The sequence below is a fragment of the Mytilus edulis genome, chromosome 13, assembly GCF_963676685.1.
Source record: "Mytilus edulis chromosome 13, xbMytEdul2.2, whole genome shotgun sequence".
In the NCBI taxonomy this organism is placed as follows: domain Eukaryota; kingdom Metazoa; phylum Mollusca; class Bivalvia; order Mytilida; family Mytilidae; genus Mytilus; species Mytilus edulis.
The window spans coordinates 11,669,683-11,691,594 of NC_092356.1; the positions used below are offsets into that span (position 1 = coordinate 11,669,683).

Genomic DNA, 21,912 nt, shown 5'->3' on the forward strand with positions numbered 1-21,912 from the left:
GTATTTTTATTTTTTGCCATCATCCTGTAGATGTATTAAAGTTTTAATAACCTACTGTGGTTATCTGTTGCGCAAAACCTATGCACGAAGCAAAACAGTGATAGATATAATAATAATTATTGTAATTTTTATACTATAGTGTTATTTGGTGTCTTTATCGAATAGTTTGTTTCACTTTTATGACTTCAGGCAACTAAGAAATGTAATTAAATATAGTTTACACAACTGTCTATATAGAACCCTTTTGGCTTAATATACTTTTATTATTATTATTATTATTATTACATAGCTTTTATATAGCGCCTATCTAATAAACATAATACTCTAAGCGCTTAACATATATAATTGAAGGAAAATATATATCACAATGCATACAATAATAGCAATTATATATATATATATATGAACATAAGAATAAAACAGAAATTAAATAGAATAATGATGTAAATTAAGAGCATTTAAAGGGGAAATATATACCACAATAAATACCATAAAACATATTAAATATAACAGTCAATCAAAAATTAAATAAAATAATGATGAAAATTATAAGTAATTACATTCCCTGCGGTATATACACAAGTAAATCTATAAACATTTGCATTAAAGGATTTATTCACTTGGCTAAGAGAAAATATAAGGTAGAAATTTAACTAGTAAAACACAGAGAAAAAATAAATAAAACTGTCTCTTAAATAAAATCTTTAAAACTAAAAATTTAAATAAAATAAAAATAAAAAGGTCCTATCACTTAAACTTTTAGAATAATAAACAAATATGACAGGTCTTACACATCACAGTACGCCAGTCTTAAAATATGTGTCTTCAAACCTTTTTTAAAACGAGGAAGCGATTGTTCTTTTCGTAAATAAATTGGTAGGTATTGTGTTAAACCTTATAATTCTCGCCTATGGGAAGCTGTCTTAATGTTTAACTAATGAAAAGAATATTATAGTAGATATAATCCAAGCAAATGTTCATGTGGTTGCCAATAAAAAGAAAAACATAAAACGCCATTGCAAAATAAACGAGAAAAAAAAGATGCAAAGACAAGCATTACAACACTCTAGTAAAGTCACATTTTCCTTTATAAAGTATATGCACAGTTTAAAACGATTTAATTGTCTGTTTCGATAAATAATGTTGATTCGTTTTCGTCTTTATTTTTGGTGTACTGATAAAACAATTCAGTTATTTTGTCTCTTTTAATCTACCAATAAGCAATTTATGTAGTTCTTGTACATTGAAAGTACACTAAATAGCCTTATGCTGCTCTTGATACCAAGTCAGTTAAGGAGATTTATCAAGAATAAATGTTCACATAACATCAAACGGAAGGGTGTTCGTGATGAGTATCTTCCTTAAGAAAACAATTGATGTTTCACGGAAGGAAGTTTCCATTTACAAAAATTATTGAGTTGTTAAATCAATATGAAGAAAAATTTAAAAGAAAATGGACGAACTAGTTGAAAATGTTTATGATCAACCGATGAAGGACCATAATGCATCAAACAACGACTATAGTACCTTAACTGAAGCGTGGAATAGTAAACATGGTGAACTTTATAAAGCAAGTATGAAAAGAGATAGATTGATGATTTTCCTGATAGTTATGCAGTTGATCTGTTTATCAGTGGCAATTGCATCCATTGTAATGTATTTTAGTGGTAAGCATACTTAAAGTTATTTTTTCAAATCAGACGAATATTCTGGCTTCAAAGTGTCTCAGAGCGTGAAACATTTATTGTTTTGTCAACAGATTAGTGAAGTTACAGAACAAAAAACAATACACATTAAACAGGATCACCTCCAATGGAAATACGTCATACTGTTGGATAAGAAATGCTCCCTTCATCCAAACATAACCCTAAATAAACAACTTGTACTTGCGAGTCATAGTTCCATCGTACACTTTATAGTATTGTATTTACCCAAAAGCCTCAATATTTTCCATAATTTGATTTCCGATGCAAATCTTTGCTGAATTTTTGTCACGAATAATATCAACGCGGGCAAGAACAAACGATTTCCATTTAGTGTCATTCATCTTTTATGTATTTACAAAATATCATTTGTTTTAAATCGGGTGAATTATTCTTTGTAATATTGAACACATAACCATTATACAATAAGAAAAACTAAAGGAACCAAAATCGCATAGCACTGTGGGCGATGCACTAGAACACTTGACCACCAAAGCTCTATATACATGTATATAAAATTGAGGTTTTTATCATACTTTGGTTGGTTTGAACGTTGTTTAAAATAACGGCAAATACCGTTTCGATTCCTAACATGACTGAAAAGACATTAATTATGGAAATCCGGATATGGAGTACAAATGTGTCGCAATTGTTTTTTTTATCTGTTTGGTAATAAATTAATGATAAGATCCATTTTTTTTACATCTGGTGATTCTTATATTCGGCAATCGCTAATGGCAGTCCTATTAACTGACAGCTAGTATCATTTTATACATGATAGCTAAGTTGAAAATTGTCGTCACATCTTTCACATGAACTACAATACAAAGATTACTGAAGTTTTGTTATTAGGGTTTTTATGCCCCATTTATGGGCATAATGTTTTGTGTGTTCTCTGTGTGTCCGTTCATTCGTCCTTTCGTTCGTTCGTACGTCTGTCCCACTTCAGATTGAAGGTTAAAGTTTTGGTCAAAGCAGTTTTTGATGAAGTAGAAGTCCAATCAATTTGAAACTTAGTACACCATTTTCCGATAATGAACGTTCTAATTTTAATGCAAAATTAGAGTTTTGACCCAATTTCTCAGTCAATGGAACATAGAAAATGATAATGCGAGTGGGGCATCCATAAACTATGAACTCATTTTTGTTATAAGTCAGCTATATCGTGTGATGCGTTTTCAGATTCATCACTCAACAACTTCCTGTAAACCGAAGACTTGTATCATTTAACACATGATAGCCAAATTCAAAATTATCGTCACATCTTTCTCATGAACTACAATACAAGGATTTCTGATTTTTTGAAATTCTTATTAAATCCTTTTTTCATCGATTTTGATAGAAAGGTATAAGAATCTAGAGAAAATCATTTCCCGCAAAAATTGTCAACGCAAACAAGCACAGGGACCCTTCATTTTTAACAGCTTTCTTAATTCCTTTATTGACATGCTATCAATATGTTAATGTCTTTTAAAAAGCTTGTTATTTTGAGACACCTTTAATGTATCTCTTGTTATTATTTCTTGTGGTTTTAATGTTTATTTCACAGAAGAAGTAAAAAGAAATATCTTTTTATTCTCATTAATCAATGTGGTTTCAAATTACGAATGTGATACGAAAAGAATAATAAATATAAATATTGCCATTCTTCATATTGGTTTCATCCAAAAAATTCTATTGAATGAAATTATTGTCGTGTTATTGCTCATGAGGGTAGTTTTGGAATAGAAAATAAACCAGTAAACATTTTTGTTCGCTTAAGAGATTCCGTATAGCGTCAGGTTATCGGAATTCCAATGGGAACTAACTGTGCATCACTTATTGCGGACCTGTTTTTGTATTGCTATGAGTAACAATTTGTGACAAAAATCAGCAAAAACCCATCGAAACAACATCTGATACACAAATTTAATAATACTTTTAGATATTTGGATGATATTTTGGCTCTCAATAATGACGACTTCATTATGTATACTGAAGAAATTTATCCTGTTGAACTTACTTTAACAGGTCGAGAACTTTAGATTTCCTGACGTCCGAATATATTTGCATAATAATTTCCCAAATAGATCGTAAACATGACCTTGAAAAACTGACCAATCGACTCAATGAACTAGAATGCATTGTGGGCTACTACGTGTGTACTATCACTCTAAAACACGTGGAATAGATGGGAAAACTGTCAATTTATATAGTGTCTGGGACTCTCAAAATACATGTTTTTATTTCCGAATATGTTTAATGTAAAATATATATCATAATCTTCAATTTGCATGCTCAGATTAAAAATATATTGTTTATTTACTTCACAATTCAACTTTCTTTTTTGCCTTGTAAAATGTAGTTGAACAGGTTATGGCCATTGCTATGCATTGTACCTGTGCATTAATTGCACGTGAAACAGTGAAATTTCAAATGTTCAATATAAAAATCATTTGAGCTCTTTTAAACCTGTCATTACGGTTTGAAGGAATGGGTTACACGTTTATCTGTATATCGATTTATGCTATTGGACTTTTCGTATCTTGTATATGTATAATGCCATTTCAAAAACAATGATGCTTCGAAAAACACAAAGAACATGGCACTGAAATACTACGTAATTTCAAGCATGTCCCCGCTGTGCCGTTACAAGCTGTCCAGCAATATGGATGTTACGACAGACGCAGACTTATCTGCACTGGATGTGTAAACTTTTTGTCAGGAACGGATCTAAAAGTAAGTACATCATATTTATTATTCTACAAATATATGTATTAAAATGTGTAAGGTTTTTTTTTATGAATTTAACAAATGTTTTATAAGAACCATAACTGCAGACTGTATATGTTATGTTAACTGGAAGTCCATAAATAAGTTATATACGGAAAATCTGGAAATATATATGATTTCCTGTTTAATAATTTCTTTTGAATGCTTGCTGAGTTTGATCATAAGCAAGCTTCTGTCCATGTTTGGGAGAAATCTATGATAGTTTATGAAAGTTATTGAAATTTAAAAAAAATTAACCAAAGAGTGAATGTTATGTTAACTGGCAGAAAAATTAACTTAATTCATTTATAAGTTAAATACGGACAAACAGGATTTAAAAAATATATATATATATCTGGATACTATCTTATGATCATAAACAAACTTTTGTCCAAGTTTGGTAAAAATCAAGGATAGTTTATGAAAGAAATCAAAATTTTAAAAACTTTAAAAACGAAGGTAATATTTTTGGACGACGCCGATAAAACGGAATGTAGGATCGCTATATATGTATGTCTCTCTATTTCGACAAAAGTCGATTGCTCTTTCGTCTAACTGTCAGTCTGGGAGTCCGGCTGTCCCTCCTTCCGGCCGTCCGTATGTCAGGCCTTCTGTCCAATATATTGTCCTGTGCGGTTTCGATTGTGTATCCACAACTGTGACACCATAACAACTTATCATAATGAAATGAAAATGTATCACAATACAAATACAAAATAAATGCCTATTTTGCACTTCATATTTTTTTTTCATCAACATTTTCTAAAAATGGGCTTTGGCATTGCTTAATACATGTGTATTCATATTGTATTCGTAACTCCTCCTAAACCCTTTATCATGATTTAATGATTTGTTTTCTTATATTCGTAATCATATAAAGCAATTGTACTACCCCTATTTGGTTTATGATTAAAATAAAAAAAAATCTAAATTCACAGACTTAGTCTTCTCGATTAATTCGAAGTACACATTTTGTATCCGCAACTAGACAATTTAATGAATTTCAATTAATACATAATGAATAACTTACATGTATAATGAAAATAAAACTGGTATCAGCTCAAACGCTAATATCCGACTAATGCGTCGCAATATTCTCAAGTTGATTTTCATAGTTATCCTACCAACATAAATGTTATGTAATATTTGTTGCTGAACGTACAACCGATTTATGTCAATGTCGCGGTTTTTCCCTACACAATGTTAATCATACAGAAAATGTATAGTACAAAAGATATTTTTGTATTATATTGTGCCTACAAATTTTTACCTACAAGTTAAAAATATAATGTCTTTACAATGACTCGTTAAAGAAATATTGCAACCAATTTAATACTTGACTTTATCAAATTTCAGAGAAAAAAGGAGCATGCAGATGATAATCAGATACCACCTTCTAGAATAGCCAAATACACGATGGTGAATAATAATAGCACATCTACAAGTGTTCCTGTGAATAACAGACTACATCGAGTGGTTCAAACAGACACAATTTACCATGTGGATGTAGATGTTCAAACCTGTCCTCGCTCGGGAAGAATTTGGTTGTCAAGTTGATTCTGTTTCATCAATATTTCAAGAATTGTCCGGACAAATACAAAACTTGCATTGTATTATTTTAGAGAAAGATATGGTCATTAATAGTTTCAGGAAAGAAATCGAAGGCCTTTGCAGTATTGAAACTGAGAAAGATCGTATAAAGGTTATTGAACAAATTTTCTCAAAGAAAAAGAGACTTTAACATGTTTAAAAGGTTGCGATTTTTCTAAAGATGTAAATGGTTTCTCGAGACTTTCTCCAAATGATATATTTGAAAAACAAACGCCTATAGTCAGAAAAGTAATTGATTGTTTAACCAAATATTTTTTAGATGTTGATACTCATGGAAATTCTCAAAAACGTCAGTTCCGCAAGTCTTTGGCAATTGAATTGTTGTTTTCAGCAAAACATTTGAGTTATATTTCTCCCATGTCACTTGCTCCCTTGATTTTATTGTATAATTCAACAGGAAATAAAACTACAGTTGATATTTTTTCCCACACTTTACCATCAGGTGGTTACACATTTTTACAAAACTGGTTGCTGTCATTGAAACCGAACCCATGTGTCCCTATGAATGAAATGTCTGACTTGGTATTTGCCTTCGACAATAATCAGCGATTACAAAAGGTTTGGTTATCCAGAAATGCCAATAAACAGACATTAGAAGTAATGACAAACATTATAAGACTAGAATTAAATGGTTTTAATTGTCAAAAAAATATAATCTTAGACCCACGACATTGGCAAAAATTTGAAAATTTAGAACCTTTTGAAGAAGTACAACCGACTGAAAAAGACTCGCTTAACGTTTTACAAACTACACTAGAAACCGTTTTACAACAATATAATGTAGATACAGAAACAGACACAATACAAAGCAAATTCATGGATGCCAAACTCAAATCTAAGTTTTTTCAGTGCAATCAGTGCAATAAAACATTTGGTAAAAACAAGATAAAATGTGATGTTTGTAAAATTCATCTCAGAAATTGGACACTACCTCAGGAAGCTATATCAACAAAGATTGTAAAAAAAAAAGAAACGGTTAAGTTTATTAACTGCACAGAAAACCTCTCGGATGATGGGAGTGTAACTTTAGAAAGCAAGACAGATTCAATTCAAAGCAATACTGCATCACTTGAGCATCCGTTGTACACTAAAAAATCGTCGCCACTGCCGACAGATATTTCTACAAAAATTAGTCTAATAGATCAAGTGGTTGTAAATCTTGCATCAACATATTCTCTAAGAGTGGTTTTGGATAAAATTGCTATAGATTCTGGGGTTGGTACAGAATCACGTCATTTTGTGTATGTTGCATACGATGGCTCTCCTATGACACTTATTTGGCAACTTACTATGGAGGAACCAGAAAACTATTCTTGGGTCGTCCCACTTATATGTCTAGGTCATGAGGAGATGAACATGGTAAAATCCTTTACAGAGATGTTTTTTGATTTCATATTAAAAAGGTTTTTCGAAACTCAGGGGTATAAAACCCCTAGAGCCCTTGCTTTCGCAAAAAGATGCTCAGATCATCATATTGCGTTTGACAATTTATTCAAATTTAGGGAATCAGTCTGGATGGAATTGGTATATAGCTTTAGAAACACCAAAAAAAAGTTGCGTTGCGGAAATTTTCAATGGTTTTGTCCAATGACTAAAGGATAATAATGACAATACTTTACTTTTCATTTGTAATCTTATGTTACCATGTTTAGAATCCATATTCATGTTCCCCCAAAGGTGTGAGAGAGAACAACTGTGTTCTTATAGAAAGGGCTCGAAAGATATTTCATCAAATTTGGTATGCGAGACACCACACAAAATACATGTTGATTGATAGTTTTGGACTTTGCGATAGATGCCTCATGCCACCAGAAATTCTAAATTGTCTGAATAAACACGAGTCGTTTTCCCGTAGTGGTTGGATCGATGCTCATCAGGGTTTAGATTTCATTTTAGAGGAATACAATCTGAACATTAAAAACCCTATCTCTGGTGTAGCTAACAGTATCAAATGGGAAACAGTAACGAAAAATTACGATACGCTTGAAATTTTGATGGGGAACATTAACTCTTTACCTGGAAGAATTGAACACACGAGGCAACCGAGACAAATACGGGAATTTAAATCCGAAAGGGACATATTTCGAGCAGAACTGAGAAAAACAAAATACCTATATCCAATAAATGAGAGAGATTTAGACCCAACGCTATAAAAATATAAAACAACACGTTTAATAATTTATTGCGTCCGAAGCGCTTTTCTGGATTTACCTTCATCAGGAACGCTCAAAGCCAAACATTTGAAATCCGAAGATGTATAAGTACCGAAAATCGTTGAAGAGCTATATGTTAAAAATACCTAAAATAAATAGCCAAATTCATCTAAAGCCAACTTTGCCTGAGGGAGTTGAAACCTTAGTTTCATAATAATTTCAAAATTTATAAACGGACAATTTTAGTAAAGTTTGTTTAATCATGTCAGTACCGAAGCACTGACTACTGAGCTGATGATACCCTCGGGGACTGATAGTCCACAAGCAGAGGTATCGACCCAGTGATGTAAAAATATAAAACAACACGTTTAATAATTTATTGCGTCCGAAGCGCTTTTCTGGATTTACCTTCATCAGGAACGCTCAAAGCCAAACATTTGAAATCCGAAGATGTATAAGTACCGAAAATCGTTGAAGAGCTATATGTTAAAAATACCTAAAATAAATAGCCAAATTCATCTAAAGCCAACTTTGCCTGAGGGAGTTGAAACCTTAGTTTCATAATAATTTCAAAATTTATAAACGGACAATTTTAGTAAAGTTTGTTTAATCATGTCAGTACCGAAGCACTGACTACTGAGCTGATGATACCCTCGGGGACTGATAGTCCACCAGTATAATGTTCACAAAATATATCAAATTTCACGTCATTGTCGTACAATAATATGAATAACATTATAAATAATTTTCTAAAGATCGGCAAATATCCAAGTCCATTAAAAATTTCAAAAATTCAAATATCTGCTTTAGAAGAAAACGGAATTTGCAAAGTAAACAAAACAAAACCACAGCTGCTTGCTATGATTGATGAAAATATTGCGTTATTGCCCCCAGAACAAAGGGAACTGTTTGAATTAGAAAAAATGCAAAAAAACTGAAATATGCCAAAAAAGCAATACTAATTGAATTTGTTAACATTCTCAGACAAGAATTAGGAAATGTCCTCAACAGTTTTGATGAAATTTGAGAGCTGATTTAGGTGTACATGTAATACATGTTTTGTCCATTTCTAATTATAAAAATATCACACAATGTTATGTATATATAGTAGATATCTCTTTTCAAGATAATGGAAAACTTATCTTTCTGAAAGGTGTTTGTATATAAAAAAAATAAGGAGGTGTGGTATGATTGCGAATGAGACAACTATCAACTTAAGTTCAAATAAAGTGGACATTCAACAATGAGAAAAACCCATACCATATAGTCGATCATAAATAGGCCCGATTCGTGATTACACGTGTTTAGTTATCTAAAGACAAATAAATGAATACATACCCGACCCCAATTCAAAAAAGGTATAACATCAATTTTGTTTAAAGCTTAGAAATTTTAACATAATAGATAATAGACACTCGAAGTTTTCCTCTTTTTTACGAACCCACAAAATGCATTGATCCCCTATTTTTTTTAAACATTCTAAATGAAAGTTTAACTTATTGTTTTTCACTGTTGTTTCGCTGCTGTATTGTGGACGAATATCTGAAATCTTCGTGAAATCATCAATTATATCAAGGCTAAATTCCGACTAAATTCAAACACTTGTTTCTTCGCAAAGAAACAACTCTTCGTAAATCTGAGCATGGAACGAATACTTTTTATCACGGACTATAAATATAGATACACAAAATTAAAATCTATGCGAAATTGTGAATCCCATAATTCAGGAAAAACAGGGTTGTATTTCAGTAAATAACACGTGTTCTCGGATGATTGTAAACACGTAGTAGTCCATCGTGTTTTGTTACTCATTTAGTTGATTGGTCAAAAACCCAGGTAAAAAAAATTTGCGTCATACGTAAATAAACAATTACAAGTGCGAGTTCATAAGTATGCTAATTAATGCATATCCATATAAAGTAGTGATCCCGATCTGTTTAGATAAAGCTTACACTTACAATGACCACTGCCCTTTCCTCGATCTTGATATCTATATCATTAACGAAAAGCTTAATAATCGTATCATTCGTAAATATAGCTCAACATGCATACTTCTTATACGTGTAGATATTTCACATCCAATATTTTATGGAAATATTCTTTATAAAGCACCCTCAGAAGCTAACCAACCCTTTAACTAGACTTATTAAGGGATATAGTTACGATACTGTTGTCAGGTCATGAAAGATTGCATATTTTGGCGTTAATATTGATTCACTTAGAGGGTCTTTTCATCTGAACTAAACACATTAATTTAAAAACCAGTTGTTGGCATGACACGGGTTATGTTCTTCTCATATATGTTATGATGGTATGATACTAAACTCCTCACGGGAATGATTGTGCCTGATATTCATATGATGAATACATAATCTTTCAATCAGTTTAATTGGATCTGGCATGTCAGTTAATTGCTAGTAGTCTGATGTTATTTATGTATTATTGTCATTTTGTTTATTTTCTTTGGTTACATCTTCTGACATCAGACTCGGACTTCTCTTGAACTAAATTTTAATGTGCGTATTGTTATGCGTTTACTTTTCTGCATTGGCTAGAGGTATAGAGGGTGGGTTGAGATCTCATAAACATGTTTAACCCCGCCACAATTTTGCGCCTGTCCCAAGTCAGGAGCCTCTGGCCTTTGTTAATCTTGTACTATTTTTAATTTTAGTTTCTTGTGTACAATTTAGAGTTTAGTATGGCTTCATTATCACAGAACTAGTATATATATTTGTTTAGGGGCCAACTGAGGGACGCCTCCGGGTTGTTGTCTCTTTGACACATTCCTCATTTCCATTCTCAATTTTACAAAATATGCAACAGGAATGAAATACTACATAACCGAATCAAAAGACACATTTATAATTGTCACTAATGGACAAGTGTGTATAAAAGGTCCAAAAGAAGAAAAATGACTAAACGGCGACAAAAGATTAATGGAAGATAAAAAGAGAAATCACAAAAATGCTGAACTCCAGGGAAAATTCAAAAACGAAAGTCCCTAATCAAATGGCAAAATAAAAATCTCTAACACATCAAACGAATGGACAACAACTGTCATATTCCTGACTTGTACATGCATTTTCTTATGTACATTGTAGGTCCATTTGGAAACAAGGGTGCGGTTGGCATAAAAGGAGAAAATGGAGAAAAGGGTTCCAATGGTGAAATGAGCAGAAAAGGACAACCAGGATCAACAGGTGAACATTGTTAATTTAGTATGTAGGGTAAAAATAAAAAATGTATGGCCCAGGTCTATATTTAAGCCGGATAAGCATACACTGTTCAAGAAATTTAAGAAGTTGTTTACGAGGATGAACAGAACATCGTGTGTGGTGTACACAGAATATAAATTGGAATTATGTTTTACATGTAATACGTTTTTTGTTATTCCACTCTAAGTTATGTTCGGTTCAGAAACAGCACAACACTAAAAAAAATCAAAAACTTATTGAAATCAAAGTACAAAGATGGTTGTAAGAACTTTTGGTAAAAACGGGTTATGACTATTTAATTCAACATACGAAATTTCGGATAATGCCCTCGGATTAAGATATGGAGGACTTTGGACTCCTGATTTAAGAAACCATATATTAAATGAATCTCTAACTTTTTAGGTACTATATGTAGCAGTTAATTGGACTTTTGTCCTTTCCTTCAGACTCAATGTTATTTATCCTACTTTAACGAGACCTTATCCGACTTGATTTTCCACATTTCATTTATTACGAATTAAAATGAAAACGATTAAGGTTTTCACAATAGTTATCAAGGGTACCAGGATTATAATTTAGTACGTCAGACGCGCGTTTCGTCTACATAAAACTCATCAGTGACGCTCATACTTACAATAAATAACTGTTAAGAAAATGAACATTCTGTAATAATATATTAGGACATGAAGAACGTGTTTGTTGAATTCTTTTATCAAATTGTAGGTGCACATGGCAAAAAAGGCGAAAAAGGAAGTCAAGGAGAACCAGGTACATTATCATGATTATTAATTATCCGCCTTGTAGATATCAATCAAGGTTCTTTGTCCATAACCCGTAAATATATATTATTGTCGGAGATTGGTGTTTGGTGTTTAAATATTTATAGATTATCGTTGATCATCTGAACGAGATTGATTTTCTCGCTTGAGCCGGTACGTCAAAATCGAGAAAATCAATCGAGTTGAGATAACCAATGATAATATGTTTATCGCTATTTTACCTATGACGACGCTTTCAATTTCATGTCGATTTCATCAGCAACGTCACGTGCCTCTTCAGTTTCAAGTGATGATTTGAAAATTGATCACAAAAAAAGATCAAAGGAAAAATGCACATAATAGCGATAACATATATTATAGTTCGTTAACGAGTTTATCCAAATCATCGACAAAGCGTTGATTTTGCAACGAAGTTTTTTCTCATGTTTTCGTTTAGTTTCATTTTGTCTATTCGGTTTCTGTGGATTGAAGATCCAAGTCGTGCTTCTGTTGTAACTGACCAAACTAATGTTGCATCCCTTCATATTCGCTAGCCAAGTGTTACGATCCACGCCCGTTCTCTTCACCCTTGGCAGATTGAGATAAAATTTCGGAGACACAAGGTAAGGATTTTTATTGGTTGCAGTAGAAACTCGCTGTATCCAATCAAAAAGCGCATATAACATGATCACATGTAGATTTAGAGGGTGTTTGTAAACAATTGCCACGTGTTTATTGTGCAACAAGTCTCTATATTACTAAATAAACGACTATATTTAGTGACAACTTGAATGTTTTTAATCAACTAATAGAAGTTCCTGTGTATGTTTCATGCACACATGCATGAATGTTGACGTATATTTTCGTTTCCGGTTTTACTAAGTGTGTAGAATCTAGACGCTGTCGTGTTTTTACCTCCAAATTGAAGAGTTCAAGTGCTACTTTGGTCAAGAATAATGTATTCGGAATGAGCGTGACTTTAATCTTCCGATAGATGGCGCAACATTGATATCACAAATGTTAGCTCAATCCGCCAAGGGTGAAGAGAACGGAAGTGGATCGTAACCCTTGGCTACCGAAGATGGTATCCCTTGTTCTTTATTGCAAATTCAATCATGTCAACGATTGTTGCGGTCCAAATATCATCTATAATTTAGATAATCATTCAATGTTCCTCGACTAGTTGATTCGAACTAAGGTCTTTTTTCTTGACTTATTCTTTTATCAGTATTTCCGACAGATCTGACAATGCCAAGATACATAGTTTCTTTCATAGTACAGTTGTCGACTGTGTCGAGCTTGTCGCAGGTTCTTCTTGCAAATGGAGTTCCGGGTATCCCAAGTAAAGTCGCCGCCTGATGGACTCTATTTTTTCAAGATTCAATCGATCCTTCAGTATTCAAAATTGCGTAATCGTCCCGGGTCTAGTAAATGTAATCACAGCAGGTGTATCTTATTTGGCAAAACGTTGATCGACTTGTTCATGAAAACGACGTTTGAATACGTGGAAGCAAACGGAGTGAGACTTTTTCATTTTGCAAACGGTATTTTTTTTCTTCGAGTCTCGTGGCTGGGCACAGTCTCTATCCCATCTGCCGTTTCTACGTGACACAGGCTGACGTCATTTGGGCTATGTGGGTGTTTTGAAAATTTAAAAAAAGACATTAGTTTTTCTATCAATCCTTGTTTGCAACACCGTTCAACGCCTTGGAATGGTAAACAACATTTTTCAACAGCACTCAACACAATGAAATATCATGAAGTGTTTAACGTCGTTCAACACTGTTAAATAATATGTAGTGAACAGCAGAATCCTTTCAACACTTTTCAACTCTATGAATTGTAGTCCCCAATTTTGCTGCACGACTTTGTTCATTAATGACTGCACCAGACCGCATCATTTAAGGGCCTTAACAGCAAATCTTCACGAGGAAGCCGTGACTTCTCTCCTATAGTCACACCTCCTAAATCTAGGCTATAACATAAACATTGTAAACATAATAAAGAGAAACATTATATAAGTTTGTAGAATAATCCAGTTTTCGAGAAAACTGTATAAGAAAAACTATTGTAAGAATAGTTATAATAAATGTGGTCTTATCATCAATTTATATTGCGAGAATATTATGTGTGAGAAAAGGGATGCATTAAGATCTAATAATGGTATCGGTGCACCTTGGAACTTTCGTCCTCTTTTATCAAACATCTTTATGTCCAATTTGGAAAATATATAATGTATCATAATTATTCTTAGCAGGAAATTTACGGATTTCATTCATGCAAAATCCTTTTACTAGAATAAAAAAGATGGATGAGCTAAGTATATAAATGGTTAGATATACATGATATAAAAGATACCAGAGGGACATTCAAACACATAGCTCGAAAATAAACTGACAACGCCATGGCTATAAAAGAAAAAGACAAACAGACAAATCACAAGACACACCAACAAAGAGAACTTATGTTTTTAAAAGCAACAAGATATATTTGATATAAAATCAACTAATAATTGTTGATCCGATCTGTCAAATTAGTTTACAGTGCTTCAAGTATTACTGAAGGAACGCGTATTATCGAAATGCGATGACGAAAAATTAGTACCGTTAATGTGATAATTACAATTAAAATTAATTTGTAACGTTTTGTCCATCACATATTTCTGTATATTGTTTGGAGAGACGATTAACAGTGCTACACGATCACACGATTATGTAGCGTCCTCGTAATGATTTTTATTCTTGCAGGTAAACCATTGTCATGTTCGAATGGTTGGGTACAGTTTATGAGCAGCTGTTATTACTTTCAATTTAATAACAAAAAGACATGGGGTGCGGCAAAGGTAGTTTTTATAGTGCTGCAAAACAAGTAGCTGAATAATAGTATAGGCTATACAATTAAATTGAGATACTAGAATATGAAAGAATATTTATAGTTAAATGGTTAGTGATATAGTAAAGTCTACTCCTTATTCTTACGAAATCAATACGTCGTTCGTCAAATAACTTACGTCTTGTACAACGTCGACCAGAATAACGAGATTAATTTTTTAAAATTCAAGGACATCAGTCGATTTAGTGTCTACACATGACCATTTCTGGTTTCATCGATCGGTAATACAGAAATTCGAATCAGGTCAACCAATCATGAATGCGTCCGTACGATGATTTCAACTTTACCATTAAAAAAATTGGTAAAGATCTACCTCATAAACCCTCTTTGAACTACAATATGTATGCATGTTGTTTGTAGTGGATCATTTTTATCAATGTAATATGCAGTATGTTCATGTAATTCTTCATTCTACATTTTACACAAGTATTCCAAACTAAAAGACAAATTGAAAGAGTTGGTATCGCTTTGTTTCATAAAAAAGAATGGCCAATATAGATAAAAGTATCTTGTCTTAGGGAGGGATAACTTCTACTTTGTAAACGATCACTCTGATTCAAACAATTTTTTTTCTGAAACTGACATTATCAAGATGCTTGATTCTTGATTAACAACATATTTGGTACGTTCGGGGGACGTATTTTCAGGTGACTGTCGGCATTCCAAACGGAACAAAATCTGCTCTCTTCCCAACTTGTTTCTTTATTAATATGAGGCTGACTTTATACAGGAACTTCTAAAGAAGAAAGATACGAAGTTAGCAATATCCTTTAACTCTATACCGCTATACAGATGCCGTTCTTTCACATAATAGTTCAAAATTTGTTGACTAAATTGAACGCATCTATTCCAACAAACTAGAGATAAAGCACTCTACAGATACAGTTAAGTCGGCTTCATATTTTGACTTACATCTAGAGGGTCGGTTGAAAACAAAACTTCACGACACAAGAGATGATTTCAGCTTTCCAATTATGAACTTTCCATTTCTGAGTAGCAAAATTCCAGCAGCACCTGCATACGGTGTATATATCTCCCAATTGATACGGTATTCCCGTGCTTGGGTTTTCTATCATGATTTTCTTGATAGAGGGTTGCTGCTAACAATGAAGCTATTAAACCGAGAGTTCAAAATGGTGAAGTTGAAATCATCCGGCCCTTCGTAAATTTTACGGACGCCATCACGAGTTGGTTGACCGTTATGGAATAGCCGTTTCACAAATGATATCGGATATGTCCCTATGTCGAAACTACAATCCCCTTCCATTTCATGAATGTGACCTACAGAATTAGACTATTTACCGGATTTGTTATCTCATAAGCAACACGACATGTGGAACAGGATCTGATTACCCTTCCGGAGTACCTGAGATCACCCCTGGTTTTGGTGGGATTCGTGTTGCTTATTCTTAAGTATTCTATGTTGTGTCATATGTATTATTGTTTGTCTGTTTGTCTTTTTCATCTTTGGCCTTGGCGTTGTCAGTTTGTTTTCGATTTATGAGTTTGACTGTCCCTCTGGTATTTTTTGTCCCTCTGGTATTTTTCGTCCCTCTTTTTTTGTATGAATACGTATAAACATTAAAAATCCTTATAAATTGTGAACAAATACTTAAATTAGATTAAGGTAGACTCTTGGATTTTAATTGTTCACAAGATTTTAAATCGGAGAGAAACCAAACTTAAGTCTCTAGATACAATTGTTATCACTTGTTCGAATTCATTTTCTTTCAATTTTTTTATTTCCTAATTTTCAAAAAATAATATGTTCTCTAGAAGAAATTAAGTTTACCTGTTACAATTCTAATGTTTCAATTAACAGTCTGAAAAACAAAAACATAGTAAGGATATGCCTACTTTTTGTAATCTTAGGTGATAATTGAAAGTGAAATATATTTATTGTTGGAAAGAATTTTCTTATCGAAATTATGCCTGTTGTCTCGATTTGAACGCCTGCTGGTACAATGGAACACATCATTCTTTACTATAACAGTTTGGACTATAAAAGATAAAACAGTAGAAAATAAAGATATTGAATAAGTTAAGCATTGGTTTGAAGGAAAATCGCTTCAATGGTGTAAAGACATTAGAGGTGGGGAAGTGTAAGGGTGCTTCTACTCACCATGTAGATATATAATCGTCTTCAATTGTTTGTGCTTGTGCAGTACTTACATTTGTAATTAGCTTTGTTGGTATAAGACCCTAATATGGTGCAGAGGAACAGATAAAAGACAAATTCAGCGCTACGTTACACATAAAAGACTTCCGAGTCTTGTTATATTGTAAATAGTAAAGTTAACTTTTTAAAATGTCAGATGAACATGCTTTAGAATATAACGAGTAGATCTTCATATTCATCACGCAAACGTGCATGTCAGACCACTTAGGCTCTGAAGCAGTAAAATTTATTTATAACAAAATCAACGTCATTTTTTATAACCCTTCACAATTTGTTTAATCTATGCTTGACGATGGTTTTTAGATAACTTTTTCAGTTTTAACAACATGACTTTAATTATATCTTTGCAAATAAAAGGAAAACTAAACCGCTTTACTAATGCAATGAAGAAAGAATTTAATAACGGTTATCAAATTTTATCCATTTTGCATTTACATTTCATTTATTTGTATATGTATGTGTGTATTTAGGGTAATGGTGCTTCACAACACATAACTATAAAATAATAGGGTGAACAATAAGATTCTGTAAAGTGAATAAAATATATCATGTTTTTCAAATAGCATTTTTTTTAGCAAGTTATTTTTGTGTTATCCAAAGGTCTGAAATATCGTGAGACTAAATCCAAAAAAAGGAAATAGAACTTTAATTTACTGGTGAATTCAATCGAAGATTGTGCCAGGCATTGGGCGAAGCACGAGCAAGCAGAATATATACCCTTTCTGAATTTTATCAAGTCTGTGAGGTCGTTGATACAAATCAGAATTAAGAACCTGAATGGGTCTATCAATACACGTGCTACGTCAATCTTTGTTCGTTTCTGTGTGTGTTTCAATTTAACGTTGCGTCGTTTGTTTTCTCTTATTTTTTAGTGTAAATTGACATTGCGATTAGACGTATCACGGTACTTGTCTATCCCAAATTCATGTATTTGGTTTCGATGTTATATTTGTTATTCTCGTGGGATTTTGTCTGATGCTTGGTCCGTTTTGGTGTGTGTTACATTGTAGTGTTGTGTCGTTGTTAGTTTGTTACCCCGATTTTGTTTTTTGTCCATGGATTTATGAGTTTGAACAGCGGTATACTACTGTTGCCTTTATTTGAAGACCTAAATGTTGCAAAACATTCTACATCCATAACAAATATGTTCTTGACCCCGCTGAAAAAGCCCAAAACCACAAAGTTTTTGTGTGCAAATCTCATTACATAAACTGCTCAATAATTGAGTTAGGTGTTGACAATTAATTTGGAAACTCAACATTTACCCTTCACGACACTTATTACCAAAGAAGAAATCATGGGTAATCATAGGTCTGTTTTATGTTCCTTTGAAATTTCAACCAAAGATGAAGAACTTCGTCTAGATCTTCCATACAGTGAATACATAAACTACACAAGTATCCTAAAAACAAAGGTATATTGTTGAGGCTTCAAAGATATCCACAAACCTCTTTTAAAGTTATTAACATCCGTTTTAGCAGCAATCAAAGCCGGGCTTCAAAATTATTGTGGAATTGCCTATTCTCGAGGTGGCGTGACTCATATGTGGATACTTAAAAAATCCAAAGATATTTAAGTGCACATACAATGTAAGACTCTTTTATCTATCGGTAGTATTAAACATTTGACGTTTACATTCCCATGGTAACCAACTGTGCCCCTCTTTTTGCTGAATTATTCTCTCATTATTATGAGGCTGATTTCATAAAGGATCTTCTGAGGAAGAAAAATAAGAAGTGAACATTATCTTCAACTTTAATTTGAATTTAGTGACTATGTCGAACGCATCTATTCCATCGAATTGGATATAAAGGATACAACAGGTACAGTAAATCTGCCTCATATCTTGACTTACATTTAGATATTGACAATGATGATCGGTAAAAAAACAAAATTAAAGACAAAAGAGATGACTCAGCTTCCCAATTGTGAACTTTCCATTCTGTGTAGCAACGTTCCAACTGCTTGTCTTTTTTTTTTTTTTTTAGACATGTCGTTGTCAGTTTTCTTTACGATCTATGAGTTTGACTGTCCATCTAGTATCTTGCTCCCCATCTTAAATATGCAACTTCACCCGTGTATGCTTATGATTCATTATTAAAAAAGCCTGATTTCTTTAAAAGTTTTACAAGGCCAATTTAACTATCATAACTACTTACTCCTTTGTTAACTTGTTAACATGCATTCTTTTACTATCTTTTGCATATTGCTTGTCCTCTGCTAGACGTGTAAAACAGTGTGTAACAGCTGCAAAAGCTACTTAACTGAATATAGCTATCTATAATTTTCGACCTGCGTTACAGTATTCATCAAAAGCAGCCCACGTGTTCGTTTAATGATGAATTTCTTATCTTTTTCTCCTCATCGACAAGAAAGTATTTCTTTCCCTCCTTTGCACAAATAAAAATTGAAATTACAAACTTCCTAAAGTGTAGATTTGCAGTTTTCAATTACAACATTCTTCGGTTATATTTTTCAAATAAACTCGATAATTCATAAAAAATCTAAATTAATTTTTATTGCCAATTATGATAACAAATATTACTTGTGATATCATTGCGCCATATCCTATGTGGTAGGCGTGCAAATTAAATATAAAATATAAAAAAACGAGTTTTAACTCATGCAGTCCGACAGCTTATGTTAAACAATGTTTTTTAACTTTATGTTTTAGGATGACTGTCATACAAAAGGAGGATTCCTTGTAAAAATTGATAATGCCGTTGAAAATTGGTTCTTGAAGACATATTTAAAAACTGGTGATTAAAGTTTATGCTATTGGTACAAAACGTAATGCAACAGTGAATATCTTTGTGAATATCTCCTTTTTTAGTTTCAAAAAGAAGATCACATTACAGGGTGAAGTAAATAAAGATTCTCAAAAATATTTAAATCTCAAACATATATCTGCATTTCATTTAATCTTTTTAATATTCGTTTCTCCTGTCTTAGCAATTTTTTAAACGTCAATCTTATGAAACTTTTATGAGGAAACAATCCTTAGCATTAGATTTTACTGAGTGAATACATTCAATGCCTCCTAAACATTGATGATTATAGTTCAATTTCTTTTAAAAAATCATTTGTCATTTCGGGGCCTATTATGGCTGACTATTCGGTATGGGTTTAACTTGTAAAGTTGAATACCTACAGTTGTTAATATCTGGGTCCTTTGGTCTCTTGTGTAGAGTTTTCAATTGGCAATCATACCACATTTTCTTATTTTTATTAGATGTAAAAAATGTTGAAGCAAATTTAAGTGTCTCTTATTTCATTAATTTTAAAAATCCGGCGAAAAACTATTCTTTGTTTCGAAACTGGAGCGCATCTATCCAATCGAGGTAGAGATAAAGGATACTACAGATACAGTTAAGTCGGCCTCATATCTTGACTTACATCTAGAAATTGACAATGAGGGTCGGTTGAAAACAAAACTTTACGACAAAAGAGATGATTTCAGCTTTCCAATTGTGAACTTTCCATTTCTAAGTAGCAACATTCCAGCAGCACCTGCATACGGGGTATATATCTCCCAATTGATACGATATTCCCGTGCTTGCATTTCCTATCATGATTTTCTTGATAGAGGGTTGCTGCTTACAAGGAAACTATTAAACCAAGAGTTCCAAATGGTGAAGTTGAAATCATCCCTTCGTAAATTTTACGGACGCCATCACGAGTTGGTTGACCGTTATGGAATAACCGTATCACAAATGATATCGGATATGTTCCTTACGTCGTAACTACAATCCCCTTCTCTTTCCTGAATGTGACCTACCGAATTAGACTATTTACCGGATTTGTTATCACATAAGCAACACGACGGGTGCCGCATGTGGAGCAGGATCTGCTTACCCTTCCGGAGCACCTGAGATCACCCCTTAGTTTTTGGTGGGGTTCGTGTTGTTTATTCTTTAGTTTTCTATGTTGTGTCATGTGTACTATTGTTTTTCTGTTTGTCTTTTTCATTTTTAGCCATGGCGTTGTCAGTTTGTTTTAGATTTATGAGTTTGACTGTCCCTTTGGTATCTTTCGTCCCTCTTTCAAAACAAATATATCTACTGTAACAGTGTTTGGTCTGTTGCAAGAATTGTTAATGTAAAACATGTAAAATATACGACATACTGTAAGAAACTTACACAAACAACAATTTTGTAACGATAAAGAAGCAATTTAAGCAAATCCTTTGAGAAAGAATTTCAAGCATAGATAGACGTTCTTGAAGATTTATTCAGCTTATTAATGATGATAAAATATAGTATGTTGGCTTTCTTGAAATTTAAGGTTTGTATTTATTTCATTTCAGAGAGTCCAGATTATGCTTGGATTGGAGGACACGATTCTCCAAGAGAATCGAGTTTTGTTTGTGAATCCGACAATTCACCTCTTACCTATACCGACTGGGCATCTGGTGAACCTAACAATGAATTCAACAACGAGGATTGTCTTCAATTGCGTAAAAAAGTGTGGACTATAAATGGAATGATTATCCATGTACATACAGTAGATCTTATATTTGTGAGAAACAATGAAATTCTTTATGCTCTACCAGCACTTGCGACAATTATTATAACGAAAACTACCGTGCTAGTAATTTTACTATTGGTCTAATATGTTAGTTTTGTTTAAAACTAAGACCTGATCCATTTA

General features: G+C 32.8%; 1 protein-coding gene across 1 annotated transcript; it reads left to right on the plus strand.

The window, feature by feature from the left end:
* The first annotated feature begins 1,426 nt into the window (after nt 1-1,426).
* On the plus strand, nt 1,427-21,902 carry LOC139502102 (perlucin-like protein). The gene is made up of 4 exons (XM_071291465.1): nt 1,427-1,667; nt 14,939-15,033; nt 19,937-20,021; nt 21,569-21,902. Exons 1-4 carry the CDS (start codon nt 1,454-1,456, stop codon nt 21,871-21,873), a joined length of 699 nt encoding a protein of 232 aa, XP_071147566.1. The 5' UTR covers nt 1,427-1,453; the 3' UTR covers nt 21,874-21,902.
* The last annotated feature ends 10 nt before the right edge of the window (nt 21,903-21,912 follow it).

What these genes read in the sequence shown, in the direction of transcription:
- LOC139502102 (XM_071291465.1), top strand. Translation starts at nt 1,454, where the DNA reads ATGGACGAACTAGTTGAAAATGTTTATGATCAACCGATGAAGGACCAT. An exon ending in AGACATGGGGTGCGGCAAAG is followed by an intron (nt 15,034 to 19,936) that starts GTAGTTTTTATA and finishes TTTATGTTTTAG; the next exon opens with GATGACTGTCATACAAAAGG. An exon ending in GAAGACATATTTAAAAACTG is followed by an intron (nt 20,022 to 21,568) that starts GTGATTAAAGTT and finishes ATTTCATTTCAG; the next exon opens with AGAGTCCAGATTATGCTTGG.